The sequence below is a fragment of the Nymphaea colorata genome, chromosome 1 (genome assembly GCF_008831285.2).
Source record: "Nymphaea colorata isolate Beijing-Zhang1983 chromosome 1, ASM883128v2, whole genome shotgun sequence".
NCBI classification, from domain to species: domain Eukaryota; kingdom Viridiplantae; phylum Streptophyta; class Magnoliopsida; order Nymphaeales; family Nymphaeaceae; genus Nymphaea; species Nymphaea colorata.
This window is the reverse complement of record NC_045138.2, coordinates 17,567,504-17,587,640: the sequence shown is the minus strand read 5'-3', so window position 1 is coordinate 17,587,640 and position 20,137 is coordinate 17,567,504. Positions and strand designations below refer to the sequence as shown.

General features: G+C 40.6%; 3 protein-coding genes across 3 annotated transcripts; 2 read left to right on the top strand and 1 right to left on the bottom strand.

The window, feature by feature from the left end:
* The first annotated feature begins 755 nt into the window (after positions 1-755).
* Positions 756-8,516, top strand: LOC116264103 (transcription factor bHLH7). The gene is made up of 7 exons (XM_031644092.2): positions 756-1,473; positions 1,570-1,650; positions 4,434-4,574; positions 5,042-5,107; positions 6,371-6,436; positions 6,972-7,049; positions 8,064-8,516. Exons 1-7 carry the CDS (start codon positions 1,150-1,152, stop codon positions 8,307-8,309), a joined length of 1,002 nt encoding a protein of 333 aa, XP_031499952.1. The 5' UTR covers positions 756-1,149; the 3' UTR covers positions 8,310-8,516.
* A 4,547-nt stretch (positions 8,517-13,063) lies between these two features.
* LOC116245971 (40S ribosomal protein S28) lies at positions 13,064-15,201 on the bottom strand. Its single transcript, XM_031617622.2, has 2 exons — positions 15,098-15,201; positions 13,064-13,451 (listed from the first exon to the last, which is right to left on the bottom strand). The coding sequence occupies exon 2, from the start codon at positions 13,438-13,440 to the stop codon at positions 13,243-13,245; it is 198 nt and encodes a 65-aa protein (XP_031473482.1). The 5' UTR covers positions 13,441-13,451; positions 15,098-15,201; the 3' UTR covers positions 13,064-13,242.
* A 134-nt stretch (positions 15,202-15,335) lies between these two features.
* LOC116245970 (pentatricopeptide repeat-containing protein At2g29760, chloroplastic-like) lies at positions 15,336-18,426 on the top strand. The gene has a single exon (XM_031617621.2). It carries the CDS (start codon positions 16,153-16,155, stop codon positions 18,100-18,102), a length of 1,950 nt encoding a protein of 649 aa, XP_031473481.1. The 5' UTR covers positions 15,336-16,152; the 3' UTR covers positions 18,103-18,426.
* The last annotated feature ends 1,711 nt before the right edge of the window (positions 18,427-20,137 follow it).

Below are 20,137 nucleotides of genomic sequence, written 5' to 3'. Positions count from 1 at the left end.
TGTCTTCAATTGCTTATCTATATCTTGATGTCTAAATGATTTGTTTATTTAAATACGAGTGCCCAAGTCTATGCATCATGCTGTCGGCTATGAGAGTCGAACTAGTGACTGGTCACTTGCCGCCAGCTTTTGCCTTCCCAGGTGTGTCATGCCCAAGCTTTGGTTGGAAATGATATTCTATTTATTTAAGGCGTGTTTGCATAAAGGTGGAATTTATCTAAGATAAGTTCCACAGGATGAGATATTATCCGAATCGATGCGTATCTGTCTGTATCTGCTAATGCGTATGGTATCATTAGCAGAGCGATACGGTCAAGTGTTGGAGGGCTGTATCGGCTAAATCGGCATACAACGGCTATATATTAACAAACCAACAATAAAAGTATCTTTTTATCTAATTGTTTAAAATATAGAGGCGATTCTTATTCATGGTTTTGTGAGCACAAAAAACAATAAAAAGGCGATAAAAAATAATAAAAAAAAATGAATGGGCGATTTGATGCGTATCGGTTGGTATAAAGAAGCAAGAAACTGATATCAGAAGGCGAACACGTAACGATTGTTGCCACATCACCTGAAGGGCAACCTTCAACAGGTGGCGAGCGGAAAACGTATGGGCTGCTTTTTTAAACACAACACCGTAAATTCGGAGAACGATTTTCCCAACCCGAGCTTCCGTGAACGTCATTCTTGAAAAACTCCGGGGTAGTCTCGTCCACGTTTCGCTTTGCGTATAAGAGTCCGCCCGAGCGAGCGATCACGAAGAAGCAAAAACCGGAGTCCTCACTCTCTTTCTCTCTCTAAATCCACCTGAGATATATGCAGAAGAAAAAAGTGAGTAGAGAGAGAGAGTGAGAGGGAGGGAGTGTGTGTTTGAAGCATATAACAAATCTCTAGATATCTCGGAGACCCAAATGTCTGTCTCAATGGGGAGGATGGAATTTGCCGCCGTATTTCCCGACAATCCCCGGTTCGAGGCCTCCCGCTTCCTTCTATAAACAACTCTTCCCTTCCCTTTACTTTCATTTTTGTTTTTTTGGTGAAGAAGAAGAAGAGTCACTGCTCACTGTTCAGACAGAAGCGCAGAAGCTAAAAGGCCATCACCACTCACGAACCCATCTTTCTCCTCTAACTGTGGGGCCTTTAATCATGACGACGAACCCTCTGGAGGGCATGACGGATGAGTTCTTTGAGCAGATTCTCGCCATGCCCGGCTACTCGACCGCCACAGCGGGCAGCGGCTCCGCGGGCACCGCCCCCGACGCCGGCATGCCGGTGAGCACGGGGATGGTCCTGCAGATGGGCCCGGGAGGCGGTTTCCCGGGCAGTATCTTCCCTCTCGGCCTGAGCCTCGACCAGGGCAAGGGCGGTTTCATGAAGCCAGAGGAGGCGTCCGGCAGCGGAAAGCGGTTTCGCGACGACGCCGAGGGGAAGTCGCTCCCGCCGGCCGTCAAGTCTACCGCCACCACCGACGTAAGGCCAAAGAACGGTTTCCTCATAGTGGTCTTTCCGTAATTTCTTCTTATTTTCCGGCTAAACTACTAAACTGCTTTTGTTTTCTTGGGGAAGGAGAGAGAAGCCGCGCAATCGGTGAACTTGTTCCCGCCGTTCGCGAATATTCCTCCCCCGGTTCGTGCCGGCGCCCACCAGGTGCGTAAACTACGGCGATTTTTTCAGAGTTTCTTGCTCCTAATCGCGAAAAATCGTTAATTAATCGCTCCGCACTTCTTTCCTGTACCCTCTTGCCCTTTGGCCAAAAGCTGTTGGAAAGTTTTTTTTTTTTTTGCCCTTGTTGGCGCCACCGTATTACCTTAATGCCCTTCACTTTTCTTGAAGGTGGCGAATGCAGGATCCTGTCCCGCTCTTGAGAAAGAAAATGAAAACAAAAATTTGCTTGTTTTCTTCTCTTCTGATGCTAACATTTGGTTAAACGATCATTTGTCTATACTTAGAAAAGAAAACATATTTGAAACCCAAACTTGTGAAATTCTAGATCTCTAGAAGTTTGAGGGAAAACAAAGCTAGTAAATTGCAACATATGAAAAGATTCTAGAAAACCAACTTGGTAATTTTATGTTTTATACATAATGTTTTTAGTTAGAAAAGGTAAAAAATTCAGTGCCCATCTGATCTGACTGTTGTATCTAGGATTTAAAGCTTTAACATAAACTGACTGCTGTTTGCTAGGAGCTTGCCTAACCCCATTTGTTTGCTAGAAAAGAAAAATCACTCGAAGGCTGACTATGACTATTCGTTTGTCAATTTGAGTGAAAAAGTGGACAGATTATTACCAAAAGTGTCTTGGCAGAAGCTCATTTCCATCAATGAAAGTTTCTTTTCTTGTTTGAAATGACAAAAGAAAGCTGCCCTTTCATTAATTACGGTTCTTGTTTTTAGTACGATATTTCTCATTGTTTCCCGCGCTTTACCTTACTTTTCCCTCGATGTATATACGTTTTAAATCTGACATCATCTTCTTCGCATTTTTTTTTTATTCGTGCGCCTCCTTTTTGGTCTGCTACGAGGGACAAATACAATACGTCTCCAACGAAACGTATGGATTGTGATCTTCTTTGTGGAATATAGGCAAAGTGAGGCTCCTGATTGGAAATGCACAATGTGTTAAATGTCCTCAAGGCAATGAGGACGAGGGCATTCCAGGAACTTTCTATGTCTTAGACCAAAATTACCAACGTGCCCCTACTGTGGGCCGTGCCTGGGAGGTAATATTTGACCAAAGGGGAGGGCATTCGAAGGAAAAAGAAAATGGGTCTGCGTGGCACGTGCGAGGGCGCCCGTGCTTGTGACTCTGACAGCGCACTCACCGACATTGATCGCGTGCTTTACTTTTGTCTCCGCACGTGCGAGGGCGCTCACTGAGACACCTACTGCCCACAAGGACGAGGTTGCAGAGACGTCTCGGTCTGAGTCTTCCAACTTTCCAAGATTCCGACCAGTTGTTAAACTGCGCTACTCTTATTGAGATAATTATTAAATATAATAATTAATTGAAAACGTAAAAGAAAATGAAAATATTGAAAATCGTAAAAATATAAATATTTTGAGATTTTGAAGATTTTATGGAGGACACACCATCTTAGTTTTTTGTGGTGTGCTCTGGTTTTAAGGAGAAGCCATTGACCTTAGCAACCGGGTCCTACTGGAGGTCGGTGTTGTTGAGCTCGTTTTAAGCAGAAGCAATTGACAGTAAACAACTTGGTCCATTCTTAGAGCTCTTCATGTCAATTTGATTGAGATTCAAGACAAGTTCAGATCTGTAGTTTTCTAGCAGCATAAATCCAGATATTCGATTCCGAAGCTGGTTACTTGATGGCTTTCCCATCAATGGTCAAGTCAATTTGTCAAACCTGCTGCTGTTCCCCAAAGATTCATTGACATGATACATAGTGAAGGGAATGAACGAGAAGGAAGAGGCCATTGAAGTTAGGAGGAGGCGCTGAATGATGACGCATTGATGACGATGTTGTAATTTTAGACGAGAAAAAAATGGAGTGGCACACGTGATGCCAAACCATAGACTGGGGATAATGCTTCGGTCTTTGATCATTCAATTCGAAGATCAAACTGGTTGACCTTCATGCTTTTGGATAGTCGGGTGCAATCCGCTAAGAGTTGTCTGCAGCCTGGGGCTCAATATTGCATGTTCGATAATTGTCTGCCACTTATCTGAATCCATCCTAACCATGCTTCGGCTTGTCTTTTCCAACCGAATCGAAAATGATGGCAGGATCATATAAGAGCATGCTATATGCTTTCTTCATCATGTATGTCACTTATCGCCATGTATCATGATCATTCATGTCGTAATGCTACATGTCACAACCATATCATTGTCGGTCTTGCTTGACATCGTCATCGTTGACCAATAACATTCCTTGAGAGTGCAAATCCGACAAATACTAAGATATACGACAACCATGCATAATTATTTTTTTTAATCATAGCAGCATCCTTCTGCACGAACATGCACAACCAACATTGCCTATTCACCAGCATCTAGGTGAAGTCTCTCCAACCTTCATTTAGCTTACCGGTATTCTATTATCTTGCATTTTGTAGTTGTACAAAAATTTTTGACAGTGGGCAAGGTGATAATGATATTATAGTTGCACTTGAATCTTGCTAGAGAATCATAGTTTACATGAATTTAATCCTTATGGAGTTTGTGTTATAGCGGAAATCATATTTTGTACTTCTGGTGAAGCATCTGCTTATAGATGTGATCCCATAGTAGCTTACACTTCTGGAAGCACCCACGTTGATCATTCTGACGAGAGGGCCTTTTCATTAATTTGTCAAAACTAACATGTAATTTCATCTGTAGCTGCTAGCTCACATAGCCATGCTTGGAACCATTCAATACACGAAATGTTCTTCCCTTCTTCTTCTTTATTACTGATTTCGAGATTCAGTCAGGACAAGGAATTGCACCATGCCAGCCTTTTCATGCTCAGACCGCAACCAGTGCACCTGTGCCACACCCACCAGCAGTACGTCCCAGAGTGCGTGCAAGGCGAGGCCAAGCAACAGATCCTCATAGTATTGCAGAAAGGGTAAGTTTGTCTGCCTGTCTCTGCGTACACAAGTGATTATGACAGGAAAGGGGGAGCTATTTGCTAAAAATAATATACACTGTTGAATGAATGAATTGATCCAGACTTATGTGGCATGTCGAGCAGATATGTTCAATCTGTTAAGTATCTTGCCAGATGAACCCTTGGTTACAGTGAATAATGCATTTATAATATATGTTGGAGGATCTTGCTTGCCCGTGAGTCAAATCCTCATACAGAAACCAGATCCACATGGACAAGGGTTTTTCCTTTTAGATACAAAACTTCAAAAACAAGTCTAGCTTCTTGTTCCATGAACAGTTGAGCATGTTTGCTTTTCAATTTGTAGTAGCATGATGTTCCTACTTAATTGATGGGAAGCACATTACTTCTTGTTCATGCACTTCTTCTGTTCACATATATGTGCTGCGGTACTGATGCTGCGCCCAACTACTCTTTTGATACAGTTACGCAGGGAAAGAATTGCTGAAAGGATGAAGCAGCTGCAGGAGTTGGTACCCAGTTCTAACAAGGTACTCCTTTTGAGGTTAACTGTAGCAGTCTTTATGTCATGAGTTGCTTAGTGTGTTAATACATAGGCATGATAACTAGCCTTATCTGTACGTGTAATGTGCTCATCTAAGTGCTGATGTCCTCTGTAATGCTATTTTAACTTTATTGTATCAGTGTTGTTCATTTTCTTTTGGTGAACAAGGCAGTTCATGTCTTCTACTATTGTTCTTCTGCTTGAAATATTGTGTCTGGTCATCTACATAGTGTTCTTGCTTGTTTGTTATCACTATTTCCTGGGAGAACAATTGTCATGAAGACGTGAAGAGAAGGCTTATGTGAGGGACAAGTATCAGTGTCAAATTATCTGCAATGCATGGCCATTCATCCATCAGAACATCCAGCATCAAATAGTGAATAAAAAAAATTTGATCCTATTCTTCTCAACAGTGGCTTGAAATTAGTTTTACATGCAGACGCTTTTTCAACATTTGTCCTGGTGTTCGGTTGAAAATTGAATTCTGGAAATGTGTGACCTTGGAGGATTGCATATGACCTTCTTGTGCTTCATGCTGCCATGTAATTCTGAGATAGTTGTTGTGCTTGGCCCCACAAATGCCACCTCTTCTGAAGGGATCAGGGTGTCATGGAATAAAGCATTGCATTTCCTTCAACTTATCCTACGCCTACTGCTCCGGCACAATCAATGTATTGTTTTCTAGGTCAATCATCATGGCTGTACAGTGCTGGCCCCACATAATTGACAGTGATATGGCACCATTTAGCCTGTAGTGCTTTAATCTTGTTGTCGCTGGAGTAGTTCTAGGCCCTTGCCTAGCATGCCTGTTTTTCAAGGAGGCTTTCATTTTCTGGAGCCATATACGTCATTCGCATATTTGTGAACAAGTTATGATGAGCTGAGTAATTGCTCTTAACCTAATAAATGCCAACTATTAATGTTAGAAAGCCTCATCTAGTTGTCTGGATACACAGAAACACTGTTTCTTGAAGAAAGTGATGCTTGTTTGACCAACCTCTTGGTCCTCCAAGCTTTATGGATATCATCCTAGCTGGATAAATTCTCTGAAAATTAAAAAATATGGTCTTTGTTGTTCGATAGTCAACTCATCTTCCTCCATGTCAAGTATTACCTATTTTCAGAAACACGCAATGTGGACACTTGGACATTACCCATTTGTCACTGTAATTTCCCATTTTTTCCTGTTTTCAAATTTTTAAATTTAATTTTTAATTTTGTTTATTTGCTTTCCTTAATCTTTATGCAGACGGACAGAGCAGCCATGCTTGACGAAATTATGGACTACGTAAAGTTTCTCAGATTACAAGTAAATGTAATGTTGCTCTCTCCTACTAATTGGCGAAAGCTCTCTCTCTTTCTCTATTAATTGGGGAAATTTTCCTCTCTACTAGCCATAATGCACCAGCAGTTTGCTATATTCATTTTGCTTTTTACTCATGTGGCATTTGCTTTATGTTTATGCATTTCACTTTCTGATTCATCGTCATATTAAGGACTGCCTAAGCACTTCTGTGGATGGTTCACTAGATATGCAGGAATGGTGGATTTCATAAGCTTAATCATTATATCATAGTGTAGTTGGCTGGATATGCAGTAGTTTCATGTCATTGTTAAATGTGGTGACTCTCACTATCAGATGCTTCTTTTAACTCATTTCAAAAAATTATGCAAAGTGGCTAGTCTAGCTGGCACCCCATTTATCAGCTTGACAATGATGCACGTCTTTCATTCCTATCACTTTTAGGATCCTGAGTGAAAGTAGAAGCAGAGATACTCCTTTTTGTCTGTTAGGACATATTTTTGTCTAGATATTGTAACTTAGTAAAGTGTTGATTAAACTTTAACAGGTGTTAAGCATGAGCAGGCTAGGTGGGGCAGGAACTGTTGCGCAACTAGTGGCTGACATCCCATCTCCCACTATCGAGGTGATATTTCATTTAAAATCTATATTTATCCTTGCCTAATTTTACCTTTTCTGAAATGATAAATTCAATTCTGGAATAAGCTTTCCAGTTGTTGTCTGTACTTGTGTCCATTGCATTTACAGTTGTGATTATATCACTTAAACAGACGAGACAAGCTGTGCACCTTTTGCTTCTTTTGGTAGAGAAATTATCTCTGGGCATATTTTGAAGATTTTTATTAAAGGACTCAACTCTTCAGTATAACTCAATTCACATTCCTACTTTTTCCATGACTAAGAATATTGGGGCCTGCGTGGTCCAGAAACAGTATTTCCTTTTTCCATGTTTGCTCGTATTTATGTCTGCAGAAAAGGTGGATGTGCATTTGAGGCATGCAAACAATACAATAGCACCCATTATGTACTTCATTCTTGAGAAAATTTAGCACTTTTTTTGTTTTATTTCAAAGAATGGCATAAATTGTGTGCCAAACAAAGGATATCCTCGCAATACGCCTACTGCCAATATGACTTCTCAGTCGTCATCGGATTTATTTAAGCAAGCAAATTGTCTGTTAGCCCTTTAGCATCGAATTAGGTGCTTCTTTATTCTTTTCCTTTTTTTTTTTTACTGGAGCAGGCTGGTGTGTAGATGTCTCTTCTTGGGATTCGAATCTTGGGAACAATGTCTGGATAGTGGAGCTTTATCAGCCCATTATTCCATCTGCCACATTAAACTTGTGTTTAGAGTGGTTGTATATTATATAGTTGTATGTATAAGGAATGAGAACACTGTCAAAAGAACATGATATTTGCCATCTTTAATAGCAAAGAGTGTGTATTCTGATTTGACGAAAATATCATAATTTAGGTTTTTCTATTTACATTTATGTTATCTCTTGACAAATAAAACCATTCTGTTTTCCTGTGATTTAACTTAATCAGTTTTTTGTTGATGTATTGTCGATATAGGAGCCATTTTTTTGCTCAGTTCTGTCACCATGCCTATGTATGATGTGTGATGTGTTGAGTGCAGGGAGAAGCAAGTGGAGGTTCATCCAAGCAACCGCAGCAACAACAAGTTTGGGACAAATGGTCCGCGGATGGAACAGAGCGGCAGGTTGCTAAGCTCATGGAAGAGGATGTGGGTGCAGCCATGCAGTTCCTCCAGTCTAAGGACCTCTGCCTCATGCCCATCTCACTGGCCATGGCCATGTACCACACACACCAGCCAGATGCACCTGCTACCAGAGTCAAACCAGAACCAAGCACACAATCATAGTACTCCCTGCTCCCTTAGCACCTCATGGCATGCTGACCACGAGAACCTGCGCCCATGGTTCATGATCAGGGGTTGATTCTCTGATTGGGTTATGGGCTTGGGGTCTCTCTCTCTCTCTCTCTCTCTCTCTATCCCTGTGGCAATCTCTTCAAATATTAATGATACTGTGACTAGAAAAATCTTAATATTCCTTTTACTTTTTTGGTTGATTGGGGTGAAGGGGTGAACTGTGAAATTGGTTTTTGCTGCTTTTTGGTGGGGATGGGAACAATGAAATGTGGAGTTGGATTTCCAAAAAACTTTTTGACGGTTTGTGGTCGGTAGTGGGATAAGGGCCCCATTATGAAAGTTCAGTTGGACATAAAAAATATACAAATAATAAATATGGAGGCATGGACACAGATTGACAATCCACTTCTGCCTTTATTTTATTTGAATTTCGGGCAATTTGAAGACAGGGATGTCAATTTTGAACCGGAAGTTGTGGGTGGCTCAAAAGGGGATGCATTGGCATTGGGGTCAATAGAGAAATTGAGTATGAACTGCTTAGTTGAGTATGAGGTGGATGGATTTTTTTCAAAGCTCCTCTTGAGCACACTAGCAATAATTGAGAGAGAAAAGACAGAGACTCGTAAATAAAGAAGCAAGGAAAAAGTTGTGGTTATTGTGCTCAGTGCATCAGTAGGCCTTTTTTTCTCCTTTGGTTGGCTTTTCACCAACCTCAAGGAGAGGTACATGCTGGAGGCAGCAGCATCTTCCTCAACCTAACCTATACTATTATTACCCACTAAAGCCACTAGAAGCCAGTATTCCTCTTTCCTCCTTAATTAAAGCTGCTATATGAACATAAACTGAATGAGATCTGTATATCCAAAGAAGAGTATGGAGATATATGCGATCAGTGCATTGATTTATCTGCCAATCTAAATATAAGTTTGAGCTTACAAGGGCCCCTCATTCTTGAAGAAAATCAACAATTCGATATGTATATCAGAATCAACAATCGCAAATCAACGGCACTACATTGCATGACGTTCAGGGTTCACTCAAGGTTTTACTCTGAAGGAGCAGACCCTACTTTTTGAATGTTCCTTTGTCATGAAATAAAACAATGGCGTTGAATCCCCCTATAAATATGACAGTATACACAGCCAGGGAGAGGGAGAGATGTTCTCATGAGATTGGTGCCATCTTGGTCATCTGAAACTTAGTGATGAAGAAACTTGCAAGGAGCAAAGGTGAACTCAGAACAAGCCACCATCTGCTTGTGTCACCCAGTAACTTGGGTTACATAACAGATGTTTCTGAGAGTATAATGACAATCACATGAAGGGTTCTGGTTTTTTGGGGAACTTAGAAAGGTGTAAATGAAAAGTGATCTGATTTTTACTCGTAAAAGCAAGTCACTGTAAGGGAATAAAATGTCGTAAAAAGGGAGAGGGGAAGGGGGATAAGATGGATACTCTTGGATTTGTAGTCTGCGATTAAAGTTTTAGCTTCCTAAAGTGTTCTCAAGACAAAATGGTATGGTCCTCGAAGAACTCCTTGTCAGTTATGTTAATGAACAGTGAAAACAACACCACCAAGAACAAGAGCAATAATTGGTATGTTCATAGAAAATATAAACACATAATTAGCTATCATGCCCCTTTCTTATCTTTAGTACATGTCGGAAGCATTTGCGAAATACATTATTTCCAATCTTATTACAGAAAAAAGTTTTAAATCAACCAGAAAGTACACTGTTTGAGCATAAAAAGAAAATTCCAATATCAAGAAAGAATATCTATCTGTTAAAGAGCGACCACATTTTAAGAAAGCTTCCTGTAAATTTGAGAAAGCACTAGAAAACACGCAGTTAGATGCTTCTGGAGCAAGCATCGTTGGGAAGATTGCTTCAAGGGGCATAGTAAGCTGGTTTGCAGGCGTTGTTACGGAAAGGTGTGTTTTCATTTGATTCCCGTGTACCTAGTCATAGTACATAGTTACTTGCTTCAAGCACCGGCTCTCATTCAGGCAGTGGGATTCCTTGCGCTCACCCGGAGCATCATCTAAAAGTAAAAGATTGATAAGAAACTTATGGTATTTCCTATAGGTTTAAGAGAACCAGAGGTCCAACAACTAATATAACTTGTCTATCGCCAAGTATGAAGTGGAAAATAATTAAACAAATCATTCTCACTTCCAAATAAGAATTCGATTGCTATCTCGGAAAACAAAGAGAAAAAATCCAAATCCAAATTTTCTTATTCTTGACTATCTATTAACTATTTTAAAATAAATATAACAACATTTTTGCCTGTTCATTACAGATTCAGTTAAATTGCGATCTGGGTAAATTCAAAACCCAATTTTCTTGACACTGGCAGAAGCCAACACACCGAACCTGTGCCCGATTAATAACCACATGCATATCTATTATGAAGGTTTGCATGTCAATCCAGATCCAGCTAAATGCAATTGAACGATCCTGAACTGACCAGATTCAATTATATATTTCCTCATCGATCTCTATGATTCTGAACTTGTAATGCCCAGGCCCGATCAGAATCCAGAGCCTTTACATCATCGCAGACTAATTGCAATCCTACTGATTGCAGGATCAATTGGTGGATTTTTTGGTCTCAAAAGGCAGAAGTAGAGATTAGAAGAAAAAAGAAAAGAACAAACCTAGGGCCTTTTCTTCTACTTTACCAACCGCAGGGCTGTGATCAGAGGGACATGAAAGAAAAGAATGGTGACAGAAGTGGCCATAGATGTAGCAGCATAGAGGGCTACCATACAATTGCAAAAGTGAGATGTTGCTTTAGAAAGATAAAAGGGAGAATTTGATGCTATCATTCCTTTGCACATGTCAAAGCAGAATTGGATTCATTTCAATGCCAGAAACACAAATAGTGTAATCAGAAGATCATTTTTCTTCAAATTCAGATCCAAGAAAGAAGTCCAGCCCCACCAATGCTCCTGTTTGAGAGAAGGGTCACTCGATTATTCAGTCAAAGTGTGAGTGGAAATGCTGGCAGAAGTTTGTGACAACAAACCATGAAAGGACCATGGCGCTAACTACGTAGAGTCACTGATTATGCGATATCAAGAAAATATCGCGCATTTTTGAAATACTGATGAAATACGGACAAAGGGATATTGATTAATTTGAGAATTATTATTTTTTAACGCACTGTGATTGCTGGTAATGAGTTTTCTGGCCACCTGTATTTCCTTGAAGGTTTTGATCGAGCCACATGTGAAAGAAAGGTAATTTGGGGAATCTCATTAATATTACTCAAAGAAGCATGCATATTCGTCCATAGGTCAAATCTGATATGTAATTAAATAATGATTGGAGACTCAAATGATGGATGGATATGCAAGCATGATAACTTATACGTTGTTCCGTATCTCCATGAATATAGAAACGTTTACGTGCTTTGCTTAGAGACCCATTTATCATTTCACGTCTTATGTTCACACATTGTTTCTGCTGAGATGTCTTCATCTTCTCCCATGGTTTCTCTCTCTCAAGATGATAAATGACACCTAAGGATACGCTCAACTTCAATTCGCAACGCCTTCAGAGGTGCTACACTCGATGTCAGTAAATACTGTCTGATGCGTGGGAATAGAGAGATCGAAATTAAGCATCATCCGTCCACCCCCAATTCCAAATGGTTCCTATATTTAGCATGCGAAGATTTGAATGCTCACTGCTTGGATAATGAAGAAGATGGGTTTTTTCCTGCCAGTTTTGTTGCATCTACTAGGCCACCGAAGAATCCACAAGCTACATATTCTTCATGTGCAATTTTGCTAAAAGGGTGCAGTCTTTCATCACCAGAAATGTCTACAAGAACTTACTCTTCTATGACAATCTCTGCGGGATTAAGAAGTAGAGAACCTTCTCCCTTAAGCAGGGATAGACACCAAGGATATGGAACATGATCCTTCCTGTAGCAGTTCAGAAAAAATAGAGAATATTCAACTCTATCTACCATAGAAGCAAGGCATGCACTCCGGTGAGTTTCATCGCGTGCTTTGGGATGATTTAAGAGACTTAGTTCTGAATCAATCTTTGGCCAACGCACACCACAAATACATCTTCCTGTGACTGAAAATCGGTATCATTCCCAATTTTTCGAACCCACCTTTGCAATCTCATTCCACTATGAAGTGGTGCCCGTGTCAGGAAGAAGGCACATAAGGTGGCTTTTGTGATCACAAGCAGGAGGGCGTTCACAGCATTCCTTCAAATAGGAGTTCATTGTGGAAATGTATTTTTACAGTGAAAGACGGGGTGAATCTGATCTTAAGCTTGAAGGAATGGCGTCCACAGAAGGTGCATTTGAGTATTGTAACTCTTGCGGTCTTCCCTATCCTTCTATAAAGAGTTTGTTTCAGATCCCAACAGCAAGGTGTTTACTTGATTCACCTTACTACAGAACTTCTCCGAGATTATCGGGGTTTTCTGGAAGACCCTATCTCCCGTACAGTGGTTCTTGTCTCCTCTATAAAGATTTTTGTTCTGCTCTACTTGCTAGTGATAATTCTGCGGATTCCTTAGTTCTTGATTAATAAGTGAGGTGTCTCCCTTGACAGGGTTGCATCCAATTGTTGAAATCCCTATTAGTCCAACCTCATAAGAAAATCTGAAACCCAACACCCATTGAATGCAAGATTTTAGTACACCCAGTGTACTAAAAACAGATAAGATTACCCAATAACAATCAAATAAGATGCAGCATAATCGCAAAAACTGCTAGCAACCAAACAAATAGTCAGATAATCTAGAGGTGTGTCCTCAAAGTACAGATAAAGCCATCAACTGAAACGCAACAAAACAATAGTTTCCTGACATGCTTGATCGGAATTCAGACAGAAACGTCCCTTCAAAATTGACATTCACCACATCCAAAAATAAAAAGCAAAACGGCCATCTTCAGCGCAACCTCCTCGCTTCTCTTTCTGACTCGAGAAGGGTGAGAATGTCTCCTTCTCTAACAGGTCCTTTAACATTCCTCATGATCAGTCGATTCTGATCATCCAGAAACTTGACTCTGACCTGAGTCACTTGCCCACGGGAACCAGTTCGGCCCATCACTTTAACAACGACGGCAAGTTTGACTTGAGTATCCATTCTGTTTGCAGCTGGCAGCAAGAAAATGCTCAAAGAATCAGATACCGTGTTCCCAAGAAAACCATGAAAAATCAAAACAGAGAAGAAAACTAATGACTACTCATACATTTCCTGTGAAAAAATTACTCAACAAATCTACAATGCTCATCATGCTCTATACGGTAGAAAACTAAGTTTTATAACTTGCACGCAACCAGAGCATTGGATGTTCAGCCGAAAGACACTTGGCATATATATTATAAGAGAAGAAAGGGGTTTACTTGGAAACCAAGATGTCCTCAGTTGCTAACCAGCAAAAACACGTTACAGCAACTGTAAATTTTACACATATTGGGACATTATATAATCTATTAATATCAGGAGGATCGGCATATCTTTCTTTCTGTTTTTCCAGAATTTCATGAATACACCTCAAATGTGTAGTGTACATGCAAGTGGGAAGCAGAAAATTTTGTGGTGTGAGATGAATCCAGTCGACCAGTCTAAGATGCTAAGGTAAAATTACATATTCTTATTAATTCTCAATGACATCATTTCATCTTACACGTACAACCTCCTTTTCCAACACACAGGTGTGCACGCACGCACACACACACACACGCACACACACACACACACACACACATATATATATATATATATATATATATGTAGAGAGAGAGAGAGAGAGAGAGAGAGAGAGAGAGAGAAAGGAGAGAGGGAAAGGAGATGAGAGGCATAACATGCTACTGCACCAACCAGCAGGCAATCAAGGACAGAAAAAACAGGTCAGATCTAATACTCGAAACTGCAATCTTGAAGATACAAAACTACTACAAATTTCTCAGGTTTCTATCATAGTAGAATTGAGGATGATAAGGCGTTGTGAACATAATAAGACTGACTGCACAGAAGTGGAAACAGAAAAAAGGAACAAAGAAAATTCAAAAAACATTGCCGACACTTATGATATACAATTTGAGGGATAAACGAGTTCGTCCTTTTTCCACCATGAAACCTGACAAACTTTTTCCGGTACCAAAAAAAAAAACGGAAAAGGGATGCTGAAAAGAATAACGCAACCACGGAATAGAGAGTAGGGGAAAGACTCCATACAGAAACATTGAAATGAACAAAATCCTTGCCCTCAAAATTCTCAACCAAATTCAACCAACATATAGCACGGTTATGGTGCCACATAACAATTACAGTCACTAACAACGACAACACTGATCACGATGATGATATGCCTAGAGGGCACGTCGTTTCACCATGAAATCCTCAGGCGTGGAGGTGTAGCCATGGAAGATGTAGTCAAGGGTCTCCCCAATAATAGGCCAACCGAGCCTTCCCTTGGAGACCCTGACATAAAGCCTAACCGTGTGTCTTCCACAAGCAATAAAAATATCCTCATGCGTCCGAACAAAACCCAGCCGAGCATGTCATCAAGTCTCAATTCCATCTCGACACAACAAGATAGTTTTACCTTTCAACGCATTATTTGTGCAAACCCATACATATACACAATGTAAGTGCAGCAGATATAACAACCTCTACAAGACAACAAAATACAGAAAAACGGGAAGAAGAAGAAAAGAGACGAGTAACCAATTATCAGGAAAATCGATCTCCGAGGATCTAAGGTAGATTAGGAACAGGAACAGTAAAGGTTAATTACCTCTCGAGGATGGACGAAATCGCCGGAAGCAGAGGAGCGACACAGCACTTGTTGCCACAAGAGGAGAACCCTAAAACCCTAAATTGGGTCCTTATATAGAAACGGATCGGATATGGATCAAATGAAATTGACTCGATAATAGATCTGAAATTTGTAAAAGAATCGGATCTGTATTAAAATACCAGAACTAAAACAAGGTAAAATTTCTCGTACATACATTTTTTCATTTTACCTCTCAGCGATCCTTCATTGGAACAAGTCTCTTCTTTTCTTTTCTACTGCCCGTTCTTCTTTTTCCCGATGATGAAGGTTATGCCTTTCCTGCGAACGAACGACAGGCTTTTTCCAAGGGAGCTTGCATACAAGCTCAACGTTTTCCCGTCGTTATTAGGGTTAAGAATTGTATATGTTTTCCATTTTAATAGCAAATTAGTGTTTTCCTGCATTATACCTTTGTGGTTTTGGTTATAATAATTCACTCGTGTTTTTCTACTGTTAACTTGCCTCATTGGTTGGTCGAATCTTGTTACAGTACTAGTTAGCTATTTAACATAGAATTCTATATTAAAGGTGTTCATATTTGTTTACATATTGTACAGGGAAAGGCTACAGTATCAGATACTCATTGTGGTTTTTCTAGTTTCTCTCTTCGAGTTTTTAATCAGATTTTCTGTGTTCATCTTTGATACTGTCCTTTGCTGAATTTATTACTTTTTCATAAGTTCAAGACTATTCAAACTGGAAGATGGCATTCATTTGGCAACCATTACGAAGAGCACTTCTATGAATAGGCGACCGCAGCAACTTGATTATGAACATTGGTGCCTGAGACATCTCATCTCATGTCTGAGCATTGGTTCCTCTTGACGGTTGACAGCACCTTTTCTCACCACTCAAGCATGCCTTTAGATTTGGGAATTTGGTTCTGAAATGCAGTTGTCTCTTGACACCCTTACCTCACCATTCAAACACAGATTTATCTCACCCTGCAAATAAATGCGTAGCTAGAGCATTGCTTCTTGTCTTCCGTGTCACCACCTCCCCTCTTATTTTTCATGCTCCGTCCGAAGCATTGCATAGAATTGTTTCGTCTTCTGCGCAGAGTTCGTGCATCATTCGTTCACACCAACCATTTCATTTCTATAGATTACCGAACTCAATGTGTAATTCCGTTGATCGGAAGAATTGTCACTGCTGATCATTTTTGCCAGTTACACTGTCACTTGATCGTGACAGGCATCATTGCCGACGGTTTTCTGGCCAGCAAGCTCCTTGCTTCACCTGCATTGCCTGATTTGCACCATGCCCACAAAGTTTTCAGGCAAATTGAGCGTCCCAATCTCTTCAGTTGGAATACCATGATCAATGTTGCCCGGTCTGAGCCTACCTGGCCCTTTTCTCTCTATAGAGAGATGCGCGTCGCCGGCATCTCTCCTGACAGCCACACCTTCTTGTTTCTTATCAGGGCTTGTATTGCCAGATCAGATGGGGAACAAGCTCACTGCAATGTTGTGAAAATGGGATTTGGGTCGAGCGAGTTCGTGGCCTGTGGAATTATCGGTTTTTATGTTGGATGTGGCATTGTCGACTGTGCACGCCGATTGTTTGATGAAATTCCTCAACGAGGAATTGTTATGTGGACTTCGATGATTCGTGGGTATGTCTGCGAGAACCAGTATATGGAGGCTTTGGAACTTTTCTCCGATATGGAGACAGCTGGTGTTGTGCCTGATGCAGTGACGATGGCGACAATTCTTCCAGCCTGCTGTCAGCTGAAGGAATTGAGTGTGGTTAGGAAGCTACATGGTTCTATAAGAAAAAGGGGGTTTGAAACAGATGCTTTTGTTGCCATTGAATTGTCGGGTGTGTATGCTGATTGCGAAGATCTGGAATCTTCTTTCCAAGTTTTTTATGAGATGCCACATAAAGATGTAGTAGCTTGGAATTCCATGATTCACCAATGTGTCAAAAGCGGTGCCACAGATATGGCCTGTGATTTGTTCGGTAAGATGGTGAAGAAGGATATTATATCATGGAACACATTAATAGCTGGGCTTGCTGGAGCTGGACGACACAAGCAGGCCTTAGCACTGTTTAATGACATGGGGTTGTCTGGTGTAAAACCCAACAGTGTAACCATGCTTCCGGTGCTATCCTCATGTGCTGGCCTCGGAGCTCTAGGAATGGGCATGTGGGTTCATTCCTTCATAGAGAAGAACAGCTTGAATTTGGATGGTTTCTTAGACTGCGCTATCATTGACATGTACTCAAAATGTGGTAGTGTTGACAGAGCTCTGCAGATTTTCAGTAAGGTTCATAAAAGGGGTCTGTTAACATGGACATCTATGATATGTGGGCTTGCTATGCACGGTCGCGGACAAGATGCCTTGCACCTCTTCTCCTGTATGCAGCAATTAGATGTAAAACCAGATGGAGTTACGTTTCTTGGACTTTTAAGTGCATGTGCCCATGCAGGCCTGACCAGTGAAGGTCGTCGACTTTTTTATATGATGGAGAAAATGTACGAAATCCGACCAGAAATTGAACACTATGGATGCATGGTGGACATCTTTGGTCGGGCAGGGCGACTGACAGAAGCGCATCAGCTAATATCCGAGATGCCATTTGAACCAAATCCAGTGATATGGGGGGCTTTGCTCAGTGCATGTAGAGTTCACAATAATGTTGAACTGGGTGAGATTGCTGCGGAGAGACTGCTGGAGTTGGACCCTACTGATTGTGGGATCCATGTTCTATTATCAAATATTTATGCAGAAGCTGCCAAATGGGATGGTGTTCGAAGGTTAAGGAAAGAACAGAAAACAAAAGGGAAAAGAAAAGCACCAGGGTGTAGCTCAATAGATGTGGATGGCATAGTCCATGAATTTCTAGCTGGGGATGATTCACACTCTCAGCTTGAAGAGATACATTCCTTGCTTGAAATGATTGATAAGCAAATGTGCTTCCCAACAGATGTCAATGTTTTATACCTAAAACTTGCTTGAGTTATGCAAGTTACTTGATTCTGAAAGTCAAACCAGCAAAATTCGTCTATATCCCTGTGTTTCGTCAAGGCCCTCACGAGTCACTGCTTGGTGAAAAAGTAACAATGAAATTGACGGTGAATTTCAGTGAGGAAAGGAGAAGTTACTTCCTCTATGTCATGAAGAAGAGTTCGAACAGTCATACAGCAGCACGAGCACCAGCGATGCCTGTCATGTTCACCTGCATGATCAAATCCAAAATCCTTACAACTTAGTTGAGAGATTCCCAACATAGTAATATTCAGTTGGTCGTTATGCCTAATCCGGTAGGAAATTCATTTGAAATGGGTGTGTGATTTCCATTGGCCATTGCTTTCATGTTCAAAAGTTTCGTCTCAACAAGGAAAAAGGAACCATTTATAATCTTTTATAATGTAAATCGCTTGATATTTGTTGGTGAGGTCCATTTGTCAAGAGATAAATGTAAATAATATTTGCAACGAAATCATGATATTTTCTTCAAAATGAGAATACATGCTCCTTGCTGTCAAGGTAAAAATCAAAATATCATTGTACTTCTGACAATGTTTTCACTTTTTATAAACATAAGACCACTTCAGAACATAGGTTTATGGCTCATGGAGGAATGGGCAGATAAATCTCCACTATCGAGCCATCGTTCCCAACGATCAAATCTGAAGGCACATCTACCCACCAGCCTGCTCCGAAAAAAGGGCAAAGAATAAAGAAGCTCCTACATGCACATGAGAAGAGATGACAGATAATTTCTTTACCTAAATAAATCTAATGGTGATAGAAAATTCATATTACCATTAGGACCTGATGTGAAGGTCTGTTTCTAAAAATGTATGCCATTCTTTGAGATGAAAGGAAACACATGTTAACTTTGAGATTTGTCATAGAGTTTCATAGGCAAATTCAAATTTGAATTTGATCTCCATTCGGGTTCAATAAATAGGTCCTACTTATTTACATATAATTGTCAAATGGTATGCCTTTGAAGCACAATTCTGTTTATAAATAAGTGCTCAAATTTGAGTTTGAATCTAAATTCGATTACTCAAAAGTATGTTCAATTTGCTAAAGTCTGGGACTAAACTGAATCTGAACTGTTCATGCCCCTGCTTAGATCTCTCCAAGCCCCCAATCTAATTACTTCCATCTGGAACCGTAGTGACCTGTGAGACGGAGCCTCTCTATACCGGACATAATACTTTACTCCTGAGAATCGAGTTTGGCAGTTGGCCATTTTTGAAAACCAATGCTTCACAATCAGCGTCACCAAAGTTTCTTGAGGAAGAGGAACACCAACGAAATTAAGGTGAAGCAACAATTCCGTTAAGTGGAGTGTCTGTCCCATCGTTAACCCAAATGTAGCAATTTGCATTCTTTGAACACCAGGAACAGGTGGCGCCCCAAGAACAGGAAATCATAGATCTTGCAGCTTCTGTTGCTTTAATGGCAAGATGAACGACTCAAGCCTGACAAAGCTTGGAATACTTGTTCAGCTCCTGTGTGCTTTCATCAAACACAAGGACTAACTATTTCGTTCGGACACCCCCGTCTTCAGCTTGTTTGCTACTCCATCATACTCCATGCAAGTTTTGTTGCGCATATTTTATTGAAACTCTCAAAGGCTTGTCCTCTATCACATTCTTGTCGTGCTAAATCACTTAAGGCGTATTATGTTCTCCCATGTCGTAGGGAAGATCACTGAGGTTCTTTCTTGGGACCTCTTGTCTGATCTCTCGATTCCATCTACTCCTACTACAAAGATCGATCAATTGATCAATAAGAAGGCTCAACTCCTTTTACCAGTAGCTGAAGAGGAATCTATCTAATTGGTTCCGTCTAATTGACTAATTACATAACCAGTTTATCAATTAGATGGAATCAAACGGCGAGACTCTCTCCATGGAAATAAATGCACGGCCTGGCCGTAGCTTGTTTCTTCCGTGTCACTAACTCCCTGCTTCTTTTTCATGCTCCATCAGAAGCCTTGCGTAGAATCGTGTGCATTCTTCGTTACACCAGT

Coding starts and splice junctions, on each gene's coding strand:
- LOC116245970 (XM_031617621.2), top strand. CDS start 16,153: ATGCTCCGTCCGAAGCATTGCATAGAATTGTTTCGTCTTCTGCGCAGA.
- LOC116245971 (XM_031617622.2), bottom strand. CDS start 13,440: ATGGATACTCAAGTCAAACTTGCCGTCGTTGTTAAAGTGATGGGCCGA.
- LOC116264103 (XM_031644092.2), top strand. CDS start 1,150: ATGACGACGAACCCTCTGGAGGGCATGACGGATGAGTTCTTTGAGCAG. Junction 4,575..5,041: donor CTCATAGTATTGCAGAAAGG/GTAAGTTTGTCT, acceptor CTTTTGATACAG/TTACGCAGGGAAAGAATTGC. Junction 6,437..6,971: donor TTCTCAGATTACAAGTAAAT/GTAATGTTGCTC, acceptor AAACTTTAACAG/GTGTTAAGCATGAGCAGGCT.